Source organism: Camponotus floridanus, unplaced genomic scaffold, assembly GCF_003227725.1.
Source record: "Camponotus floridanus strain SB8 unplaced genomic scaffold, Cflo_v7.5 scaffold41, whole genome shotgun sequence".
Taxonomy (NCBI): Eukaryota; Metazoa; Arthropoda; class Insecta; order Hymenoptera; family Formicidae; genus Camponotus; species Camponotus floridanus.
In genome coordinates this window covers 1,209,716-1,235,683 of record NW_020229559.1, presented here as the reverse complement: position 1 = coordinate 1,235,683, position 25,968 = coordinate 1,209,716, and the positions used below count along the sequence as shown (strand labels likewise).

Genomic DNA, 25,968 nt, shown 5'->3' with positions numbered 1-25,968 from the left:
CTGGATTTCTGAAGAGAATATTATTACATCAAAGATTAAAACTGGTATCTCTCTGTGGAATGAAAATCGATTTTCTCTAAGAACTACCTATCAAATGTAATTTATTTGCATGAAATATGATCATAATTAATATTATCGCCAATGCGAACATGATATTTTCTTGTGAAAGCGATTATAATCTCTTCTATAATTTGAGACGATAATAAAAGGCAATTAGTATGGAATATAAATTATGCGGTAAAGCAATAACGAATAAAAGTGACCATCTGTGCGCACGTATTTTAGTACATTTATAATCAAATAACAATTTTTTTCTGCTATAGAGGGAAAGGATGATTTTTTTTTCTTTAATAACTATTCAAAAATTTATTACACACACATTACATATAAATTTATTGTGTGGGTGTGTAAAAAAAAATGATGCCCAGAGATTGAGTAATTGCGTTTTAATTATAACTCAATCGTTTTGTTTCACCGATCTTAATTACAAATATTAATTATAATCGATTGCATTGAGAATTATTTTTAACGGTAAATTGAGAAAAATTGTTTCCTGCGCGTTTCATTCGAATTATAAATTCTACAGCGTAAAAAAGTGATGTTGCAATCTATTCTGTTAAAGTGCGAATAAGAATTTAAGCTGACACAATTGCAGATACACGTGACCCGAATTGCTATTCGCGAAATACTCACCTGAGAGGACTATACTCTGACGACCAAGCCATCAAATGTTGAACATCCCTCCACGTTAAATTATTGCTGTAAAAATAAAAGAAGCCGTTAGTACCAACTTTGATTAGAATATCAATAACTTCCTGCTAAAATAACGTCTTTATTTTGAATCGTGAGTTAATCGAGGATAAATTGAAACTCAATACACTGTGACCTCTGAAGAGCAAATGTGTATCGAATATTTCACACGCGGTCGTATATTTTAAAATGTAATCAAGGCCAAGAAAAATAATGCGAGGAAAAGAATATTTGGGCTTCGAACATATAGATTTCTAGAAACTATTTTTAGTTTCAAAAATAGATGTCTAAAAAAATTTTTTTCTTAAATAATAAAATTATAATTTCAAATAAGTTTTTTTATTTCGTGATAATATAATCCAATATTCCACAGAATTATATTTTATGTTTTGCAAGATTATATTTCTGCAAGATAGTAAATTATACTTTTACAACAAAAAAGAAAAGAATTATACAAGATGAAAAGATAACATTAAAGGAATTAACAAGGACGCTAACTTTGATACGAGAAATGCAAAGTTTTAATAAAGATGTTGTAATATAAGTTATTAACAGATATGCGGAAATCTTTCACTAAGTAATTAAGAGATTTTTCTTTTAATGAATATTATTTTAATATATTTGCTTGGCTATATTTTTATTTTCTTATTTATAACTTATATTTATTTTATTTATATTCTTCTCTTGATATTATACCCTAATTATTAAACATTAATTATTATATTATTTATTATAATTAAGTTTCACCCAGTTTAAAGTTAAAGCTTTAATATATTACAGGGATTATTGTTGCGGAAAAAGGAAAGTTTGAATTATAGTAAAATAAAGTATCTCTTTTTATCGATTATATAAGTAAAAAATGAATATAAATAGTAGCATAATGAAGTTAGTATGTTCTGTGTAGTGGGTTTCTGAAGGAAAAGTTTCAATAGAGAAAGATTATTGCTATTTAATGTGTTCGTACTTTACTTGTAGCGCGAGAGCTAGTATTCCGGCGGCTAATGGGGCTGAAGCTGAAGTACCCGTATGGTTGGTCGTACATGTATTTTTCAGATCTGTTGTTACCTGCAAAACGTAAATAAAAGTAATTAAATTATTCGATTTTTTTAAAGATGAATTCCGTGCTTTCACAGAAGGCTAATAGCTTAATTTCAAAAAGAAAAAATCGATAATAATTGTGAAATATCGCATTAAATTATACTATAGATTCAAAATTATTTTATTCTGAGCAAAATTTCATAACATTTTAATTATTTATTACACATTTACGCACGATTCGAACATTAAAATATTTTTATTTTTCTAAATAAATTTAACAGAAATACGTGTGCAATTAATTATTTATATAGCGCATATTTTGTAAATATATTACGTGTTGAAATGACTAAAACTTTACATAGAATTGTTAAAATTTGTTTATTCAATTTCTATTAAATTTAATTAATATAATGCAAAGTATCTAAGAGAACAAAATACAACACTTACTATCTTTTGATCGTAATACGCGCCGCTGCTATATGTCGTAGCGAGTAGAGCAGGACATCTCTCTCCGTACCAAGGAAGTTTTCCAGTTTGGCTAACTGATCCTACGGCCACGGTGTATATACTTCCAACATATCCGTCGTATCCGCAATCGTCCGAATTTCCACCATTCCCAGAGGCCCATACGTAAATGTTACCTTTGCCGTTACGACCCTGTCAAATATTCGAGCATCAATATTGCCATAAGAAATATCAAGCAAAAAATGACTTATTCACCAGGCAATGAAACTTCCACGTTATATCGGGTTACATAGAAGTGTATATTTGCAAATCATAAAAAATGCATTGTAGGAAGATAAAAGAAGGGTAAAGAAGAGGAATGTATGAATTATACATATTTAAAAATTCCTACATTTCAGAATGCAAATTATAATTTTGCCAAAAGATGCATCATTATATGTATATATTATATATGTTATTTTATGTAAAAATTATTCATAATAAAAAATTACTTATAACAATATAAATATGCTATAAAATTGGGTCTTTCTTTCATTTTGAAATTTTTTTAAACTCTTCTCTCTTTCTCTCCCTCTCTCTCTCTCTCTCTCTCTCTCTCTCCTTCTCTTTCTCTCGCGCGTTTATATTTAATCTTCGTATGAAATGAGAAAAGAGAACATTTTATAAGAGTCTTGCTAATATCCCTTTTTACAAGCAGAGTTAGTTTTTTTACGATAATATTAAAAGTCGACACACTTTTATGTAATCGTAAAAAATAGATTTACTTCGATAATAAAGTTTAAAATCAGGGCGTACAAAGAAAGATTGTGGCATGAATGAATTTCAGTTCAGTTATTTCAGCTACGTTGAGTCATTCTCTCATTTTTCTTTCATTCATTTCTTAATTCTCTTTAATTTCGATCAAACTTTCATGTACAAAGTAGAGTTTTACAATCATGAATTTATTATACAAGTGAGAATAATTTTGATCACGAGACATTTGCTTTGCTAAGCGTATCTGTGTATTTGTAAATCATACATTTGCAGATAGTTAGGTGATATATGAAAAAATGAGATATGAAAAAATTTGACAATTGAAATTTTATAATAAATAGAAAAATCCAAAAAATAAAAAAAGTTTTAAAATTGTTATATAAAAAAGCGATCGTCATGGGCAACATATTTGAAGTTAAATTTTAATTAGGTTTAAATACGCTTAGTCCAGCTAAAAGCTTGTTTAAATATTAAACAGTCTGTTTCATTTTAAAGTCAATTCGCTCAATCCAATTCAATTACAAAGTCTCACAAAGTTCACATTTTCTTTCTCTTTTTTGTAAATTTCTAGAAGGTATCAAAAACTCGGTAAGAATATAATATTGATCTGTGGACTCAATAATATTTATTATAAATTTTATTGCGTATTTATAAGTTGTTGATGAAATGTTGATTATAAGTAATTTATTTTATTTGTTCAGTTTTCTGAGCTTCAAATCTAAATTATTTTTACAGCTATAAACTCTTCTTATTAAAGAGAACATTTTTATTGAAATATTAAAAGTAAACTTGGTAGTAAACTAACTTTTGTTACACCGCGTTTGAGTGCCTCGACGGCGAGTCTGCGGGGTCCGTCCAATGTTTCTCCATCGTCAGACGGTCCCCAGGAAGCTGAATAGATATCGATGAGTTCTTGTTTATAACTTAGAGCTTCGCCTTCTACACGATCGTTCATTAGGCCGTCGAGGAGCTTGATGCCGCCGATGGATGCCTCGAAGGCAATACCGACACCACATTTTCGGTTATTGGCTTCCATCGCTATCTCGCCAGCACACTTGGTGCCGTGAGCGTTTTTCCCTGAGGAGCAGTTGAATTTCTAATGCGTTTGTGAAACAATAATATTCAATCGGGTCGGTAAAGTTCGCCAAGGTTCGCTGTTGCACAAGTAGAAGAATTAAACATGCTCTGCAGGGAATACTGCCAGGAGATCTCAAGATCTCGCTTACGCATTTACTTGGTTTTAAAATATAAAATTTAGCTTAAATAATTTTCGAACAGTAGTAATATCGATTGATAAAAATACAATTGAACATAGCTATGCAATGAGAAGTCAAGCCACTTAAACATTTACTTTTATTTATAGTTAAAATGATATTGTATGTATAATATATATAGTATAGGAAGATCATTTGGGTTGTATTGAAAATAAACTATTATATTTCCTCTCTTTGATTTCAGTGATCATTTAATATACTAATGTCCAATATTTGAAACCCGTCAATTTTATTTACCATCGTAAAATTCAGTTCATGAATCATAATGAATGCGCTAAGCATCAAAGACAAAGTGTTTCATATTGAGGGCTTCTGCAGTAGAGGTAAAATCTATATCTACTAAGGCATATCGTGAATTCTATAGTAAATATAAGTCTAAAAAAGTTTCAAATAAAACTATACTACAGAAGATATTATGTTTTCTTCCTGAAATTGTGCCATAATCTAATCTACCCTCCGTTATAATAATTTGAGATTTTTTAATTTTTTTTAATTTTTCAATATTTTTCGCAGGATTATTGATAATTTTCGAATATAGAGCACTTCAAATTGATCGTACACATGATTTACTCGACCCATCTTATACCGTTATAACGGATTAAACAATTGATGATGTTAGAAAATATTTCAAAGAAAATCCAAATTCCTTGATTCGTAAAATTGCTCAGGTCATGAATTTAAGAGAAATTCTACGAAAGATTGTGAAAATATCATCAAACTGCATCCATATAAAATCGTTACACATCAATTGCTAACGACGAAAGCTATGATAAAACGAGTTTAATTTTGCAAAGTGATAAAACTAACATGTTTGAAAATAAGAAACTCGACACGGTAAAAAACATTTTGCATTTCTATTAAAATTTTCTCGTGTAAAAATTTGTGTGTTAAATTTTTAACATACTCTTATATTAATATAACATATTATCGTTGCATTATTTTGACATTTCTGCGTTGAGTTAATATTTACCGTTTCTAAGAGTTAAAACAACACAATTAATATGTAAATGCACAAATTTTTTATGAAATTTATGAAATTTTTTTTATGTTATATTTTTTATGTTATATGTTAAAATAAACAGATAAGTTGTGTTATTTTTCTCTTTATAACAGTTTCCACATGTTAAATCGACATATTTCTTCTGTTATTTATCATAAAAATGTAAGAATAACATTTCTTTTTAATTAAATTTAACATTACAAATATGTTAATTTAACATAAACTTTATTTCTAGATAAAGTTTAAGTGTTACACTTTTGTGTTAATTTTTAAACATATTATGTGTTATTTATTTACATACTTGCCTTCTATTAAATTAACATTAAAATTAGAGTGGATAAATTGGGACATGTGAAATATGTTAAATTTAACACAAAATTTTTTACTGTGGATGAAAAATAGATTATTTTTTACAGATGAAGCTCATTTTCGACTTAATGAATATATTAGCAAGTAAAATTATCATTAGTTCATGCACAAGCAAATTTTTATCCCCTTTTTATAATATTATTTAAATTAGTAAAATATTATATAGTATTATATATATTAAAGTATTATTTAAATTATTAAAATATTATATATATAAAATATTATATATATTATAGTATTATTTAAATTATTAAAATATTATATATAGCATATAATATTATATAATATTAATATATATTATATTATATATATATACTTTTTTTTTTTTTTTTTTTTTTTTTCATACATATGGCAATAAAATTGACAAGTTTCTTCTACAAAATGACGTTTTATTCATTTTATTTGGCCTACTCATTATGAAGTAATAAACATTTATTTTCAACACATTGCCAATCCTGTACATATAGCATAAGAATTAAAAATAAAGGAGTATTAATAAGTTGTTCTCGATCTTTATCATGTTTGTTTTCGTTTATAAACTTCTTGTAGATAAAAGTTATTTTTATTGAAGAATACTTTTTAAGAATGTTTTAAGTAATAATTGTTAATTTTTATTTTACCTAAACATGTAGCAATCAAAGTGAGGTCGTTTACATATTGCATAATTGATTTTAGTTTGTGTACCTATATAAATAACATTTAAATGGAAAAAGATATGGAATAAACATCTAAATGTTTAAATGGATTTTAGAACAAAATAAATGATTATGTTTGATTTGCTTTCATGAGAATTACCTTAATATTGACACGTTAACACTTCTCTCTCTCTCTTTCTCTTTCTCTCTCTCTCTCTCTCTCTCTCTCTCTCTCTCTCTCTCTCTCTCTCTCTACGAATGTATAAATTATTTATTAAATTTTATCGATTGAATTCTTATGTAACTGTTATATTATTCGAATGACCGAGTTACAAATGTCGATCTTATGTTTTAACATTTATGGAATGCAAATATAAAACAATAGCGACAATAATAGAGTCATTGTTATTGTCATTATTTGTTATTGTCATTATTTGTTATTGTCATTATTTGTTATTGTCATTATTTGTTATTATCATTATTTGTTATTATGTCTATATATTAATAAATTAATAAATATCAATTAATTTAATTTTTTTCATTCTATTTTTGTTTAGATAATTTTAATTAAAAAATGTATCGTAAATGCAGATCTAATTCTTCTGAAGTATTTAAACACTTATATTTAAACACTTTAATATATAAATAAAAACAATTATAAACAAATATAAAATAAAAACAAAATATATAATAAAGTAATAATATAAAAGCACAAATAACATTAAATTGAAGACATGATAAATTATTCGGACATGATAAATTATTTAAGATTAGAAAAATAAGATAATTTAATTTGCGCAAATTGCATAAAATTGATTTTCCTACATATCAAAGTTATTACGATGGCCTGAAAGTTTCAATGAGAATAAAGTTTTCTGCAGGCGAGTTTTAAACTAATTGTGCGACCCATCGAGAGTTTATGGTTTAAATGCATTACCAAATGTGCATTTTACTCCTCGATACACCGCAATTTACTCGAGAGTTTAACACGTTTACATCACGTAGTTCCTAGTACCATAGTTTGACCAATATATTGTATCGTAAGTGCCATGTGCGACCGCACAGGAATTATTAAGTCACGTATAAATTATTACGAGCATATTAGATTATCATGAATTAAAATTATATGTGAATATTTATATTTATTTTATTAATTGGATACATAATAAAATATTCATAATTAACAAAGAGAATTATTTCTCTAAATTTCGTTGTATTATATAATGTATTATATAATGTTAAAATATCGCATTTTATAATAAAAATAAAATGTTATGAATTATTCTCTAAAATTATTTCTCTAAATTTCATTATATTATACTAATATTAATACTTTTTTATAGTTTACTTTTAATTATTACATTATTATATTATTATAAAAAAAAATTTAATGTAAAGATATTATCTTACCATTATATCTTGGCAGAGGATCATTGTCGTGTTCATTTACATCGTAACTAATAGCTGCATCCTAAATTTAAATGTTATAATGATAAAATAAATAAAGCTAAGATAAATATGTACATATAATATAATATCTCTTTTTTTCTTATTTTTTTGTAGAAGCAACTTACTATCTTCTTCGATGTGTAAATTTTAATAATATTATAAGATTCATATAAACTTCTTTAAAATTTATTTTTATAAATCAAATTTTTTATATATTTGTTTATGTAATACATATAATTGCAATGCAATGCAATGTGTATTATATATATTATCATAATATATGTAATATATAGTATAGAATATAATAATAGTAACACAATACCATAAATATGAAAATGGAATAATGCTCTCTAAAATCGAAAACAAATCTTTGAACTACATGGTTCGTCATCTATGCGATAAAAGGAAAACTCGAAGCAAATATTACGTACGTAGTTGCTCCGCAGATCATCATGATTGTATTCCAAACCATCGTCGAGAATAGCAATTCTCACTCCGCGACCAGTTATCCCTAGTCGATAGAGAGGCAGGACGTTTAAGTCGAGCTTCGGCAAAGCCTTTTCGGTCTTCGTACCTTGCTATGGCAATTGATAAAAAAAATTTCAGAATTTTAATAATGTAATGATAACAATAACAATGATGTATCGAAATAATTAATTTTGTTATAATACAAAATAATGTTTTTGAGTTTGATATATTTAAATGTATTGAAATATAATAAATCGAATTTTTGAAATGTTTATGTAAATTTTGCAATGTAAAATATTTTATGCAAATTATAAATTTTATTTTATAAAATTACATATTTTTGATACAATTAAAATTTTTATATTTGCAGTTTATTTTTATCTTAAAAAGATTTCGTTATCATATTCTGCATAATTTAAGAATAGAACATTATTTAGTGAATAATACTATAAGAATAAGAAACGTGCAAAGCATTATTACCAGGTACCATTCTTGATCCCAAAGCTCGTCATTAAATATTCTATGGGCAGCATTGTAATTTTCCTCCTGCCTGTTAACGGCTTTTGATGCAGCTTCGTATGTGTTTAATTGCAGACGCTTTTCTCTCGTTAAAGGTTTTTCAGACTCCGGATCGACTAACGAGATGTAATCGCGTTTAAATCGTTTTACAGTTTTTTGTTGATCCGCCCAAATGATCTTTGCTTGGCAAAATGGGAATTATGTTAAGAAAATTGTATTTTCTTCGTATATTATTTTGTAATATATGACATGCTATTAATTTTCGTACAGAAATATCTATTAATATCATTTTTATAGGTACAGGAATATACATTGTCATTTTTATGCATGCATAAGTGACATTTGAAAAAAAAAATTATAAAAATTAATAATTCTGAAGTTTTGCAGTTAGAACATTATTTAAGATCATAAAATAACGCTCGTGCAAGGTATGAAGGAGTTACCTTGGAATTTGCATTAAGATCCTTCGTTAAGCGAAGATTTCCTCTTTTCTTCTGGCTCGGGTTATCATCCATAAGCCATATATATGTATCATTGAATCCGAGAACCTGAATGAGGAGATCCATTACATGTAAATTTATCAAGAGGACCAGTGATATGCACTGCATATTTAATGAACTTGAGGCCAAATTGAGACTTTATTTAAATTTTTGCTTAAATAAATATTAAAGCACCAGTCTTCCATTCGTTCTATTATCATTTTATAGTTGAGCCTTTTCTCTCAATGTTCATCAGCATAGATTAATATTGAAATATATTTAGTTTATAAAATTATAAATGTGTTTTGTTTTCTATTATAACATTTTATCAACATTTTTTCATAAATTTTAACTTCCTCTCTCTCTCTCTCTCTCTCTCTCTGTCTCTCTCTCTTTCTCTCGACGCGTCCTCCTTTTTATTAATTTATACAAGTTGAGAAAGAGATTTATTTAATGCGATATTATAGATTGATTATCATAGATAGAATATTATGTATGCTAATCTTTACTTATCTTTCTTTTAGCTAATTAAAATAGAAATAAACATTATATGATAGGTAATAATTGAACAAAATCTACTTATTATTTGAATTAAAAACTATTTTAGATAAAAAGCCTATAATAATAAATTAAAATAAATTTTAAAATAATATACAATTGTTACATTCAATTCTTGAATCAATATATTTGAAATGTTCAGAATGTTGCATCTGAAGAATATGTATCTGTTTCATGCACATCGAAGGGTTAAACTACCCTTCATTTACTTAGGATGAGAGTAAAACTAGACGTCCCGACGTTTGCGCCCTTTGAATGAGTAAAAGGGACGCTGCGATCAGGATAGCATACGAAAGCAGTTGGTGAATCGAGCGATTCTCTTTTAGGGGGAACTATCGAAAGTCTAAATGGGGTATCGCACGTGTGTAACGTTATTATTATCCATGGCACGTGGCCTTCGTTTTTGTATAGCATCCGTACGCGAGGTGACGTATCGCATGGCGCAAGCAATATGACAGAGATAGTGCAAGGGAGAATATAAGAGAGGGGGAGACCACCTGGTAGGAAACTGGGCGTCATTCGTGCAAGGGGACAAACTATATTTTCGTAACATCAGACACATACTGCCTATTTCATGATACTTCCTGTGACTGGCTCTCCTGATAATTGTCGGTGCATTATTGTTTCTTTTCTGCAACGAGAGACTTTATTAATATATACTTATATATATATATATATATATATATATATATATATATATATATACAAATTAATTTTCATAATTAATTTATTGGAGAGAAGTTAAGATTTTAAATATCATAATTTTATACATGAAATTTATAAAATGTATGTTATACATTTGCAATATAAATACAATTGTGCTTAGTTTACTATTTGTAATTTTTTATTTTAAATAATTTTTGTGTAACGCATATTCCATTATTTTTATAATATTATTTATTATAATCCAATTTAATATTGAGCTTGTGTTTTACATTTTTCTGAAACATTCCAATATATTTATTATTATTAGAATTTTTGTGGCGACGAAAGATCGTCAAATTATTTCGGCCAACATTTTAAATCGTTTAATGCATATATATATATTTTAATTGCTAATATAAAATAATAATTTTTTTATTTTACTTTTTCTGAACTAGATAACATCAAACGCGACCGACATCCACGGCAGAATTCAAAGAAATATTCAGGTCATTGGGATTATAAAACAATAATCGTTTTGTCTGCTATCCTCTTAACCCCATACAACCGTGAGCAAAAATCCTTTAATCCACTATCTATTATATCTGTTGTGCATTCGGTTAGAAGGAATAAATTTGATCGTCAAAATGCTTCGCTGAACGCGCTGATAAACTAGTGAATATCCGGCGGGATACACTTTTCAATACAGCGGCGCATAAATGTTGCACGTTTGCGTATCCGTGATCACGTATGCCATGCACGCTGCGTTAAGCATTTAGGATTCTACATCACGATCCATGGATTGATGGAAAACGTTTCTACTTTTGCAAACTAGGTCTACAAACGTATAGGAATTTGTTATTATGTACAAGTAAATAAAATCATTTGTTGGATCTGATGATTTTTTTTGTCAAGTAATTAATTAGAAAAAGAAAATGAATAAAATATATTGCAATATATAAAATTGCATTAATAATAATAATAATAATATAGTATTAATAAGAATATTAATACTTTTATATAATAAGCTTTATCATCACAAGCAATTTAGCTTTATGCAACAAGCAATTTATGTTAATTGTGATATTTTTTAATTCCTTTTTCATAATCAATTTGTTCAACTTCGAGTTCATCAAAAAAATCGATTTGTATGTTTTCAATTTGGCTGATTGTCAATGATTTCAGAGATAAAGTAAAGTAACTTCATGGAAGATATATATATGTATGTGTTCTAAGTGGATTTTGAGATAAAAATTTTTATTTTTAAAACAAATAATTAAATTTCAAAGTAACTTCAACTTTGTAGATACGTGAAGAGGATTGAAATCTTACGGTTTAATGTAATTTTCGCAAACTTTTTTACTAAGATTTTCAAAAAAAAAGAAAGATTTTTAAGTGACACGCTTATGCGAACGCATTTTCAACTCCTTAACAAGTGACAACATCAAGGTCGATGCTTTTAACGCAAACTAGTGCTCGACGGATAGAGCACGTGCTTTTTAAGTGTCGCGGGTGCTTCTCTTAAATTGCATGTGAAAACGTTTCAAACTCGAATTCGTCGACTACGTGATAATGGTTCTCTTCCCCTTCGGTCGTAATCGGTAAGCACAGTGGTCCAAAAGATGCATACTGGAAGGATTGCACGAACGTGTACGTGAGAGAAGCATGAAGAGAAAATCGGAGACCGTCATTACTTTGTAATCAGCGAACGACAGAGCGAATATTACACTTATTGCCAAGTATTACCATGATATTAATCGCAATATTAATCTGACGTACGTGAAATGCAGTAATGTTAAGGAATATGTATACAAATTTTTATGTGACTTTTTTATATCAAGTAATTCAATATCTCGTCCATTTTTGTATGTTTTCATTTATAGAGAATATAATAATTAAAATATGTAAGATATATTTCAAGAATTGTATACGAAATAAATATATGTGTTGTATTCATTTTTAATAAATTTAAAGAGTTGTAATTATCATAAGGAATAAAAAGAACTTTCTAAAATTTAAAAAGAATCGCGTTAATCAATTTTAATCAATTTTAAAAGATGCAAATAAATAATCGATATTTTTTTATATATTTTGAAGTGAGTTTTATTAATAAAATTTTAATTTAAATTTAATAAAAATTTTATATATTGATATCTCGATATTGATATGATATTTGTTATATGTATCGATTCTCATCGATATTTTTAAAAAATGATTGTCTCTGAATTTTACAAGAAAAAATTTTATGTTTTTTATTTGAATAAGTCAATGCTATATATATATATATTATTGTTTAAAATCAATTTTTATACTAATATATTATATTTTATATATACTATATTTTATACTTTAATATATTAATTATATTAGTTTATATAAATATGATTCACACTTGTTTAAATTAAATTTTCAATTTTGCACCATTGCATTATCGCATCCTGTTATCACTCGGCTATTCGGCGAATAGTAAAGTTTCGCTCAATTGCATCTTGCCCGACTTCCTCGCCATTTAACGATTTCTCGATACGGACTCTCGGAAAAGGATTATGCTATCCTTGCCGTTCTGAACATTTCCTATCCAATCGTCTTAAATTCGCGCCGAGACATTTCGTAGCTCGAGCATCATCATCATCAACCGTAATATTTTCCGCGAATGTACGACTATGCAAAACGTCTTTGCGTAAAAGAAAGGACAGATAGAGATGAGAAATTAGAGCCGGTCATTATTTCACGATCAACGGGTGATCCGTTTTATCGGTATTCAGATTGCGTCTTCGACTGCTTCGCTTTCGAAGGGACGACACGCCTTGTGTTCAGTATAGATACAGGAAAATCTGCGGCAGGTCGCTTGTAACCCCCTCCGGGTGAATGGCAAGCGTGGGTGAAGATGAGAGAAGTATATAGAGAGAGAGAGGGGGGGGAGAGAAGGAGAGAAAGAAAGAGAGAGAGAGAGAGAGAGAGAGAGAGAGAGAGAGAGAGAGGCGAAATATTTTCGCAGTCCATTTGTTTTGATCGGATTTCCAACTGTCTCTCGTAATCCCGCACCCGTAAGCTCCCGCAGGCGTCGTCAGTTTCCAATGAAAACCCTAATGTCTCTATCCTCTTCTCCCCTTCATCTGGCAGTGCCCACTATGCAACTCTTGTCGATGTTTCCCGAGCACACCTTCGTTCTCGTCTCTTGGATTCCTGCGAGTATTCTCTACGTTCTCCATACATTCTATGCACGTAAGTGTGTGTACGCATTGTGTGTTATGTGCACTTGTACGCAATGTCTTGTCTACCGCGTATTCGTTTTAAAATTGTACAAACCGTTTCAACGATTTCTATGAATCACATTGAAATTCGTATTTTCTTAACAGAAATATATATTCAAATACAAATTATTAAAATAAAGAATTTTTTAAAATTGCAATTAATTTATATTTATATAAAGTGAAAAAATATATATATCAATTGCCAAAACTTTATTTTACATTTTATTTTGAGTCTAATCTAAGAAATTAATATTTGAAAATTATCATCTCTTTTATTTGTGATAGAATCTTTAGATAAAAAATAACTTCTTAGAACAGTTTATACGTAAAATCAAATTTATTTTATAAAAATGTAAGTATTCCTGATATCGAGATCAATATCAGTAATTCTTGAATTATAAGATTTCAAGAATTAAACAAAGAAATACAGATATAAATAACAAAACATTTTTTCTTTTTTATTATATTATAAATTATAAATAAATTATATTTATAGAGAGAATTTTAAGATTACTTGTCAAGATGTTTAATAGCGAAAATTCAGAAGTTCCGAAAAAAGGTGCGTTCAATCAAAGTTTGTCTAATGAAAAATCGATTACAAGTTTGCTAAAATATCCATACACACATACATACATATGCATACACGCACACACGCACACATACAGTTGAAAGTTTAGAGAAAGTATGAAACTCTCAAAGTATGTGAATTTATTATATATATTGTTATGGAGTTCTAAATATATTGTGATAATAAATTTTAAATATCGTAAATCTATGAATATATAATATATTAACATTATTTTAAATAAGATTAGTGATAATTGATATGTTCTTTATCTTATATATATATATATATATATATATATATATATATATTTATTTATTTATTTATATTTAATTATTAAATATATTTCATCTTCGCCAATTATCTTAGTAAATAACAAATTTCATAAATGATGCATTCGAAATATTATATTTTGTTAATAATATATATTTGTACTCGTATAATCAAAAAGAGAAAATTTGAAAGATGATTTATTAATTATTTTTTACAAGATTACTTTAAGGCTTCAAGATTTTAAATTTTGAATTGCATTAGATGCGCACAGTAATACGTGCAACTTTTTTCTTAATAGCTGAATGTAGTTGTAAGTGGCGGCCCATGACATTCTGGAATATGTGTTACTTGGGATTACACGATGTCTGGTACTTGTGGACTGTAAATTCAATTACATGCATTGAATTCAGCAGATGGTAGAAGTTTCCACCGCTCTGCGTATACAAGTTCACGTGCAAACTAGCAGAACTCACACTTTAGGCAAGTGCTTATGCACGCAACCGTGATGACATATAGCAATAAACGCCTAAACTGACAATAATACTGTAAATTCAGATATACACTGTGAATAAGTGAGCAGACCACATTGTTGTCGTAAACTTAATTTTTATATTTGGAAAATAAACTTGCGTGTAACGATTAAATAATTTGTTAAAAGGCTGGATAAATCTGTAGCTATTGAGATCTTAAATTGTTTGAATACACAATACATTTAGATTTCACATGAATTTTTTATTTTTACAAATATATCTCTTGATGTAAAATAAACGATTATTTACGAAACAGTGTTTCCAAGTCCCTTTGAACGTGGATTCACCAAATATACAGTAAACGAATGTACACAGTATTAAGACACAGAGTTAGAGTACTTGATATTTACATTTCGAGAAACATGGTGTCGAAGTTGCATTTCTAGAAACAGTTATTCTCGAGTATATTTATTTATATGTTTTTTTTAAAATAAAAGATATCTTCTTAAGAGTTTTGAATGTTTCGAAGAGTGATGTTAAGAAACCTAAAGAGGCAGGGAAAGTATCAAACTTGTGGCAATCTGTATAATAGTTGAATTGCAACGGGCGTGTATAAGCAAAGAGAAATTGCATTAATGCGTTCGACCTTTGAAACTTCATCATCTCGAAGTCGATGTCACAAAGTTAAAGTTTTAATTGAAATCAACGCTATAACTAGTATCACGTGAATTTGATCAAAGAGCTCCAACTAGTTTCATACAATCGATCTCATTCGATTATTTTAAACCGATAATATTATAATATTATATTGATTATAGATTCTATCCTTATGTTCGAAACAAATCACATTAGATCTAATAACTATTTATATTCAAGAGTAGTTGTGCTATAATAGTATTGAAATAATTATTGACAGATATTCACTTAATAAGCTTATAAAAGTTTAGATTTTTAAATTTTTCTAGATAACTTGAAATAAATATGTGTATTATATTACGAGCAAAATTGTTGTAAATATTACTCAGATCTGTAAGAGCCGCTCACGTATCGGAAATTTTATGATTCCAGTTTGGAAGCATTATGAAATTCAATGAGATGCGAACATAAATTTATATGAATCCACAAATTTATATGAATCGATTTTGGCAACATTTTTGAAACTTTTAAAATAAACGATTGACATAATTTTCAGTATTTTCTACATATATAACTTTAATGATATCGAAAAGCCATTAAAGTTGTTGAATAATGGGCAAAAAAAATTGAAACATTATTAAAATGATGTCTAACTAATTATGTCTGAGTGTATCAGATTTTACAACCAAATTGCACAACTTGTAACGCGTTGCATAAATTACGTAAAATTAGATTACTGGTGATTTATGGAATGCTATCAAATATTTATTAAGCCCGGAATATCGGCGTGGACGGATTCACCTTGAGATTAAATCTTTTTAGGGAGAAAGAGAGCAAGCTAACAAAGGCAAGCTCCGGATAGCAAATCGCTGTGACATCTGTCAACCGACATAACGGGAAGTTCATTATGGCGTTCAGCAGGGTGCCACGCCATTTATTTCAATTATTGCAAAACGCTGAATCAGCAAAGTACCGTATCGGTAGTTATCGATAATTTACGAACGTCATTAATACCCACGTTGGATAAGTCGTTTAAAAATACCACCATTACATGAACTAGATATATATAGATCACAAATCGTTTTAACACGGTTTTACTTAACACAGCTTTTTTCTTATGCGAAACATTATGTTGATCATAATTCTTTATTAACATTTATATTTTATAACAGGTAAAGGATATTATAAAAAAAATCTTTTAAAGTTTTGGAAAGTATTTATACTGTTATTAGAGACTTACATCAAAATATTGGCAAATTTATAAAATACCAGATAGATACATAAGAATTGTTTTGTTCGAAAATCTATTTCACGTAATATACATAATATAAAAGAGAGAGAGAGAGAGATATTTTTAAGATTAATTACATTTTATTAACAGATAAAATATTTAACAAGTATTTTAAATCTATTTTAAATGAAATAGATGTTATTACATTTTATTATTCCGTTATGACGTTATTTCTCTTTTTCTCTTTGTCTCCTTAAACATTCACAGCTGTTATATTTGCCTCCTAAAATAAAGAAACGATTTCTGTCTATCGGCAGGAAAATTAATGTCAGGAAATTCATTCCGACTAACCTAACCTAACGGATTCTCGATAACCGAATTTCCATTTGCCCTGAAGCCCGAGCTTGATTGAGCAATCTTGGCCCTTTATATAACACAAGATTGTGCGTAAGATGTACGATAATGTGAAGCAAGCGAGAGAAAGGGAAACCTTCAAAATTCCGGAAAGGGAAACTTTCAAAATTTGATTTATAACATGATATTGCCATCTCTGCTCATTGATCGAATGTCACAGAGTTGTGTATGATATATTCTGACAACTTAATAAATTGCTATATAACTATAATCGCTTTAACACATGAATATAATTACATTGCTAGTTGACACGATGATATTAACGCTTCTCATAGATATATCTATAAAATGCAATCGATTATATTTAGACAGTGAGTCAGTTCAATATCCTGTCAATAAAGAGCTAATTAAGCGAGGCAATGAGTAAATATATCACAAATGATATTTACGTAGTATAAATAGCACGCATGTATAACATTCAATTTTTAATTAAGATTTAATTTGCAAAGTAAATTGAAATTCACGCTAGGTCTAAAGGTGTATCAATGAAATATCAGTCGCGATTTATTGTCGTCATCGAAGAACGATGGCCCGATGGGAATTGCCCTTATCTTATTTATGTTCTGCCAAATCGACGATGCCAAGCCTCATACTACACCCCAGGAAACTCGCAATCAGTTCTCTCTGTCACTGTTACACGCGAAATAGTGAGACTCATGCATTTTACTTTGATAAACGATATCATATTTGTTTCTCGAGAGACTCAGAATTTTTTTTAATAAGAAATAAATGCAATAAGAAAGGGATGATGTTAATGTCTTATTACACAAATTTGTACGTTATTTTTAATTGTGAGGCACAAATGTAATATTTTAAAAAAATTATTTTTTCAAGAAAAGTTTTATGTGTGATCTTAATTTATGTCGCTATTGTTTTGTATTGTAGAATGTGGATTACGAGCTGTCTGTGCAAATGCATGAGTTATTATTGCTATAAATTGTATGTTCTTTCTAATGTTCGTTCATATAAATTGAAGTACATTGAATTTTTATAATTAACATATAATAGTGCGATAAAATAGAATTATAATCTACTAATCGCAACATCCTGTGTGACTTTCTGCGTATGCAGTTAAGTCTCTTTAAAGCGCACTCGCTTTTCTATTCGGCTTGTTAACATCGCGGTTATTGTAGTCTTGGTTGGTCGTTACGAATGAAGTTAATTATATAAAATAATTGCATGTCATAGAGCTACGACGGTTATACGCGTTTACAAACAGCCTAAGAGCAACCTCACATATCGCGCTCGCTTGCAGATTGCGGTAGACCACGTGCTCTGCAAAGCAGCTGCAGAACTGTTACACGGATGGTGCTTTCCTCTCGCGTGTACCTTGCAGTTTCTCGACTGAAAGCATCACGTCTGAAGAGGGGAACGTCGAGATTGAAAAATATGTTTACACATGTATGAGAGTAAACTTCGTGCGTAGAAAACGCACACCGTGATAAAGCGACGCGCGTAATGACAGCTTGACACATTAGAAATTTAATTGTAAGAATATTCATCAGAAATCATATTGTAATGAACTTTCTATATTGAAAAAATTTATAGTACAGTAAATAACAAATTTCTTATTTTTTTATATTTGTTTCTTTTTTTAATATATACTTAGAATTAATTATTATTTTAATATAAATTTAATTGCTTTTTCTCTATAATTATTAAATTAGAAAATAAACAAAAATTACTTAATCTGTAACTGGAATTTTTTGATGAGACTGAAAGTTGATTTATTGCGAGGCTGATTTTGCTTTTACGCTGTTGATCGGAGGAAATATGTGTACAAGTAAACAGTCATATCAATCTTCCGTTACAAATATTTTTATTGATTATAGAATTAATTTAAGTGAGTAGTCGTTATTTAATTAGATTATATTTGATATAATTATATCTGTTTATAACAGGATAAAGAGACTGTTCTCTAATAATATTAACAATATTATTAAAAAATGCGTGCTTTTTAAAAAATCTTATTTTTTTCTATTTTAATTGTCGTCGGAAATAATTTTCAAAATGCTATTTTGTGCAGAAGCATCTTTTTTTTTTCACAAATAGATGACTTGGCGTTTCCGACGCAAACCACGTATCGTGAGACAGATGGAAAGCATCGATTGCACTCGTGCACTCGTGCACTCGTCAAAGCCAAGGGAAAAGATACGATATCGTTCTTTCCGTCAATACTTCCGCCCAAACATGTTGAGGTAAAACTCGTTGTGTAAAGTGCACGATAACTATACATACATATCCACTATTTGTGAATTTAGACGACGTATTTTAGTAACTGCGATTCCGTTTTCGATTTATCGTATACAGAAACGTTAAGATTTATATAAAGATATTTTTAAGACGGTCAAAATTGCAAATGGATTTAATTCGCAAGTTTAAGAATTTTTTATTCCTTTAGCAAGCATTATATTTTGCAAATATTAGATTCTATTTTAAATAAGTATTTATTTGCAACTGTAATTTTTACAAAATTTCTGTAATTTTACGTTTTCAATCATCTTATTATGTTATAAAATATTATAGTGTGATATCATGTTAGAATAGGAATTTTTGTTTCATCTTGCAAAATCTGAAAAATTTTTGATTCGTATGTATTTATCAATTTTAATCGTTATTTTCGGGATCTATGTAAACATTTCGAAATTTAATTATTTGAATTTTGATAGATTATTTCATATGGACGAAAAAGCAAGGTATTTCAAATTATATTATAAATTTGAAAACCATGTTGTGATATGCTTTTCAGTTGAACGCACGATTAACGAGATACTCCTACGAAAGATTGGGCTTGTATTACTGATTCTCCTTATACGTCTTCCAATATTACGCATCGGAAATTGCGGGGAGCATCCGAAGCAGCGGATGAAAATAAGGCGATTGCCTGAGACGGTCTTGTCAAAGGAAAGGAGATACGATATCGGTTCTTATTCGCCGATATATATTTTCTCTGGGATTCTCACAGCGAGAGAAAGAAAGAGAAAGAAAGGGGAAGAGAGGCTGAAAGAGAAATTCGTTTTGCAAAGTAGCACCGAGCTCTAAGATCCGCGCGAGATATTTGTGAGCTGCAAAAGCATCGGCGGATGCGAATAGAACGGAATGAACGAACGATCAAATGGTTCGTGTGAGAGGCCTCCGGCTTACAAGGATAATCTCTTTGCAGTCATCCGTATGGCAAAGGAAACGATTTGGTGCAGCCGCCAATCCAACCCTCCCATCAGCTGCTGCCGAAACATGTTTCACGCTTCCCGGTCAGGCTTAGGAGCAAATTTATATATGTGTACAAAAGTGAATATACTCTTCTTCAAAGACCCTTGGTCGAGGCAAAAATTCCTTCACTTCGGCGGCGCAACGGCGAATATTCCTTTTTCTCGAGTTGTATTTGCGAACCGAATGAGACCCACAGGACGAAAACTTTTTGCAGAAATTGGGATACTTTTTACGGCCTTCGCGAAATACCGCTGGTCCACGGGATTGACCTCTTTCATTCATACGTATTTCCACATTTATGTACATTGCGGTGTGAATATTTATTAACTTTCTTCTGTGGTAAATATTGAAATTATTTGACATAAGAAAACATCCCTCTCGTCATCTTTCTGGTAAACATTGCAGAAATGTCTTTGCGAGAAATATTTTTACTGGTAATAAATCTTTACTAGTAAAGATTATCGAATTTATAAAAACTTAGAAAATCTATCTGCAATATAATATGTGTTTATTATGTATTTATTATCACTGTTAATTAAAGAGATTAATTCTTTTTCATTGAATATTTGCCGAGTTAAGAAATAAGTTTGTGTGCGAAAAATATCGGTATCTTTTTTAACAATATACATAAAGTGAGAGACATTGAGATTGAGATACAATTAAAAGTTGAATAACTGCTTGATAACTTATTGTTAGTTACTTGTACAACGCCCAATTTTAGTTTAACTTTTTGTTCTCGTCAGAGTATTGTAGTTTAACTTTTATGTTTCTTAGGAAGGGGAGATAAGACTTTTTTAAAAATAGTTGGACAATCTTTGGAGGTAAAAAAAGTTACTGAATAAAATTATCCACGTGTTTTTGCTATATAAGATATTTCGAACGTATCTAGGCATTTCGTGTATAAATTCTTTATATAAATTCTTCTATTTAATTATTCTATACGATTTTCTTTTAGTAAAAATTTAAAGAAATATTTTTTAATATATATATACAATTTCTTAATTTTTAATTTATCATTACAATAATTAAATTTTAAGAGTTTGTAAGACACTTTCTTTGAAAGAGATTGAAATAAGATTATTTATTATTAAAGTTAACTAAACTTTAATATCTCTCTTATATAATTGTTTTATATATATAAAATAATAAAACAAATTATTAAATATTATATTAAATTAAAAAATATAAATATTATATTAAAATAATTTATGAAAAAAATTATGTAAAATATGAAAAATAAATGATGAATTAATTATTTAACATTTATAAAATTTCGAATCAAATCGAAGAAAATATTTAATTTCAAGCTGAAAATAATATCTGTAAGGATTTGTAACTAAATTTTTTTTAATACATATGTTATTAATATACTTTCAAATATTTAGCTTTATTATTAATGCGACTTAATGCACGCCATATGTCATCTAACAGAGTATCTCCAGATAATCTCCGTATAAAATCAATTTATTTTTAAGTGTTTATTAAACAGTGACGCATGCAAAATAATGTATAATTTTTTTTTCATAAGATGTATACTTATTATCAAAAGAATATGAAATTAATAACGTCAATTTACGAAAAAAACGAAAATTATTTTGCAATATTGAATAATTTTTTATTAAATAACTCCATAAATTAATAGTTTAGAGTATAGCAAATATTATGCTTTTAATCGATCTTATATCTCCTTCATGCAAAATAATAATACAGTCTAATATTTTGTTGTAAGATTATATATAAAAATTATATAATAAAATAATTTACCGGGCTATGATATCTGTAACCAGACTGAGCTGCCAATAGCGACGCCACTTGCGGTCCACCATATATCATGACAACCCATTCTTTGTGATAATCCTCATCGATATTATCGATCAAATTGGATGCAGTTGTAATGGTGCCAAGGAGTTGCATAATAACTAGTCCGCTCAATCTGTGGAATAAGCAGAGTTTCGAATATCACATTTTCTCCCCTTCGTGTTATAACGTGGAGGAAAGAAGATTGCGGTAAACCTCCTTCTGCATAAGCCGATTTCACGAGCAGTTTCGTGAAGACAGATATATTAAAAATATTCGATTGCCGTAGACATAAAAGTATTAAGGACGTACGATTCTTTTATTCTTGCGCGTTTTTTTTTAGCATTTAATTTCCGTTTTTAAAAAAAATTTACTTTCTTTAATCATGAAGAGCTTGAAAATGTGATTAATGTAAATTAAAAAAGCAATATATATTATATGGAATGTTATATTTAAATCCCTCAGTTTTGATAACTTACAGTAAAAATCATCTGTGACACGTGAGAGACATTCACGTTGCACGTTGAGCTGTATCTTATCATTTTTATCACTTGCAATTATTATTGCATTTGTGTGAGTGCGTGCGTGCGTGCATGCGTGCGTGCGTGCGTGTATGTGTGTGTGTGTCTGGATACAATTTTCAATAAAAAAGATACACTATTTCCACTGGCATTTCATGTGACACGTACCTGACCATCAGGGTAATCTTCTTTTCGCGTGGAGAAGAAAAGCCAATAAATAGCGACGACTTTGCAATTAATTAATACTTTCACCGCACTATACTCTTGAGGAATCGTCGTCCTTTTTCTTATCACTTTCTTCGCGATACTGCTCCCACGAGTTCAGGCGACTTCGTTCGATTTCTCTGTCGCACGTGTACCGTCTACGCGACTGGAAGAACAACAGGAGCAAAAGTATTCGCCGGCTCTCCGACTATTGGATCGCGAGTGACAAGTGATCGCACAGTGTGCGTGGCAATTAGCCGCGATTGTCTTTTTGTCTGTCTAAAGGGAGGGAGTTTGTCGTCACCCTGGAGCTCCACACTATGGTGAACGATAATCCGATCCGGTGGAAGGGTTGGAAGGGTAGCGGATTAAACAAACATGACGTAATGGGCACGCGTGGGACGGGGCAAACCGATGATAACGATTTGTAGATGATTCTCGATTATGAAAGCTGCCCAATATGTTTGTACTGATATCGTTTTCCATTGTTGAACGGATAAAATATTATTTTATGTCTGGAATACATAAGCGTTTCTGTTTCCTCGATAACGCTTTTCTTTCTATATTTATTTGACTTGGAAAAATTACATGCATATTTAATTTGTTATTTTAACTTAATTTTGTTACACTGCTTAAAATTATCCGTGTGCTGTTTAGGGCATCGTTTTTTATAAAACTAAAGCAGCGTATGAGAAGACGGATGGATGGATTAGAAAGAAGAGAAGCCGTCTATTACCAAGGCAAGTGTGCGCTGATAATCCGGGCAATAAAGTTCACCGGTCGAGCGACAACAGGTCGTAGCGTAGACGGCAATTAGCCCCATGCTGTTCTCTTTTTATCTGTAGGGAATTTTGCCCTTATTGCTCTGCTCTTATCATTGTTTGACTATGAGAGAAAAAGAGAAAGAGAGAGAGAGAAAGATGAAATTCTTGGATGCACTCTGTTAATTAATCTAAATAAAATAATTTAAAAAGTTCAATAATAATAATAATTTTTAAAATGCACGACATATTTTAGCATAAAATATCCAAAAAAAAATTATTGCAACGACCATGTGTCACTCTCTCTATTTCATATAAAGCGTATTAAAACTTTAAGTCTTTTTTCTCTATTTTATTACATATAATATTTAATATTTTATCATACATAATATTTATATATTATATTACAACAACTATAAATAAAACGCGTTGCACACTCTACTTTTTAATTTGTAATTTGTTTCTTGTAAAATTTGGCAATATTGAACTACAATGTAATGCTTGCATAGAATGCATTAATTGTAGTTAATTATTAAATAGCATTGTAATTATTGAAGAGCTTCCGGAGAGCCAATTCTCGACATAACTGGACGTATCTGTACGGAATTTAATGAGAATTCGGATCGACACCGTTTGAAACAAGAAGACATTCGTTGTCGAGTCCCTCGAGAGCTCGCGAAGGGAAATGGCGTGCGGCAATTTTGTTGAGGGAATTATTCCGAGCCATTGCCCCACGAAATGGGTTAGTTGCGATGTAATTGAGACGCGAAATAACAGCATCAAACAGATGTTTCACGTCGCGCATGCCGTAATCTGAATCACAATTGTACCGACGTTTATGATGGCAAGAATTAATCGCACTTCGAAATTCAACTTTCGCGCAACTTCTCTTCGATTATTAGATTCAAGATCAATGTATTTAATATTCTTGGCGCAAAACTTACTTCTGTGCACTCGATTAATTTTTTACGGCATTCTTTTAATAAATGGTTGTTTAAGCACAGTATTTAATGCTGATTATTTCCTTTTATCGTTAGATATTTGCGCGGCGATTAGCTTGAATTAATTCTTTGAATTCATATCAGAAGATTATAAGTCAGACACTTCTGAGTATTTTAAATATTTACCATAAACTTAATATTTAAATGTTTGTGCTATTTTCTATTCGTTATTTTATTATAAAATATGAAATTAAATGTTTAAATTTTTTGCATTATTTTATATTCCTTATTTTATTATAAATTCTTGCATATAAGTTATTTTATTATTTTATTATAAATTCTTTATTTTATCTTATTATAAATTCTTGCAATATTTATACAAAAAAATTCTATTTCAATTAAACATTATAATTTATATTCTTTCTCATTTATATTTTAGAAAGTTAAAAAAACTAACTTTGGGAAAGATATATACTATTATTTTTTTCCAGGTTGGAATTTAATTAATAATATAATTAAGGAGAGAAAGAGAAAAACAGCCTAAAAAATTTGATTGAAAATTAAAGTAACAGATTTGTATATGTGTATGTTAAAGACAATAACAATGAAAAAATATAAAAAGGCTTTTCTTTTTTCTAGTAATAATATGCGAACCAAAAAATATGCACTATAATGTACGATCATAATTTCTTAGCAAGACTTAATTAAAATAAGATATTTACGACATTACTTGCAATGTAGTTTATTAAAATATTACTTTTCCATCTTTGCGCAAAAAATAAAGGGTTGAGTGTAAAATATGAAAAATTTGTGAAGCGTCATGAATCGTTTAGCGGGAAGCTGTAAATTAATTTTTAACAATTTTAAACAATTTGCCTTTTTAGGTAAACGATACTCAGAATCTTACTCAGTTTCGCGCAATCAAGAATTAACATTAAGTCAACGTGAAGTAGGAATACATTTCGCAGGCTACGCTCGAAGTAGCGTAACACGTAAGCGCGTTTAGACGCGGATTTACCCTTAAATAAACGGAATTTAACTTTTGAGAGACGTGTGTCACGTTTAATAGATCTGTGCTTAAATTGGGAACTCATCTACGACGAGTGACATATCGGTCCATTGATATCTAAATGCGTTTATTTATACTTTCTTGATTTGTTTTATTTTCGCGAAACGATAACTTGACAATTACGAACGACCAGTTAAGTGCCGTTATGCAGTCCCGACTGTACAATTACGTGCATTCTACAGGCGTACCACGAATATGTACTCCCGTATGGATTTAACGTTGA

The 25,968-nt window shown here is 29.2% G+C and overlaps 1 protein-coding gene across 1 annotated transcript in view; it reads right to left on the bottom strand.

The window, feature by feature from the left end:
* Positions 1–22,946, bottom strand: part of LOC105256335 (neuroendocrine convertase 1) — a 28,634-nt gene extending 5,688 nt beyond the window's left edge. The window contains exons 1-10 of the mRNA XM_025411635.1: positions 22,939–22,946; positions 22,217–22,385; positions 9,164–9,268; positions 8,682–8,897; positions 8,165–8,311; positions 7,695–7,755; positions 3,812–4,083; positions 2,236–2,445; positions 1,715–1,815; positions 694–759 (exon numbers count right to left, since the gene is read on the bottom strand). Of these exons, the coding sequence (XP_025267420.1) occupies positions 694–759; positions 1,715–1,815; positions 2,236–2,445; positions 3,812–4,083; positions 7,695–7,755; positions 8,165–8,311; positions 8,682–8,897; positions 9,164–9,268; positions 22,217–22,385; positions 22,939–22,946 (1,355 nt within the window). The remainder of the gene's footprint in view (positions 1–693; positions 760–1,714; positions 1,816–2,235; positions 2,446–3,811; positions 4,084–7,694; positions 7,756–8,164; positions 8,312–8,681; positions 8,898–9,163; positions 9,269–22,216; positions 22,386–22,938) is intronic.
* Positions 22,947–25,968: the final 3,022 nt, after the last annotated feature.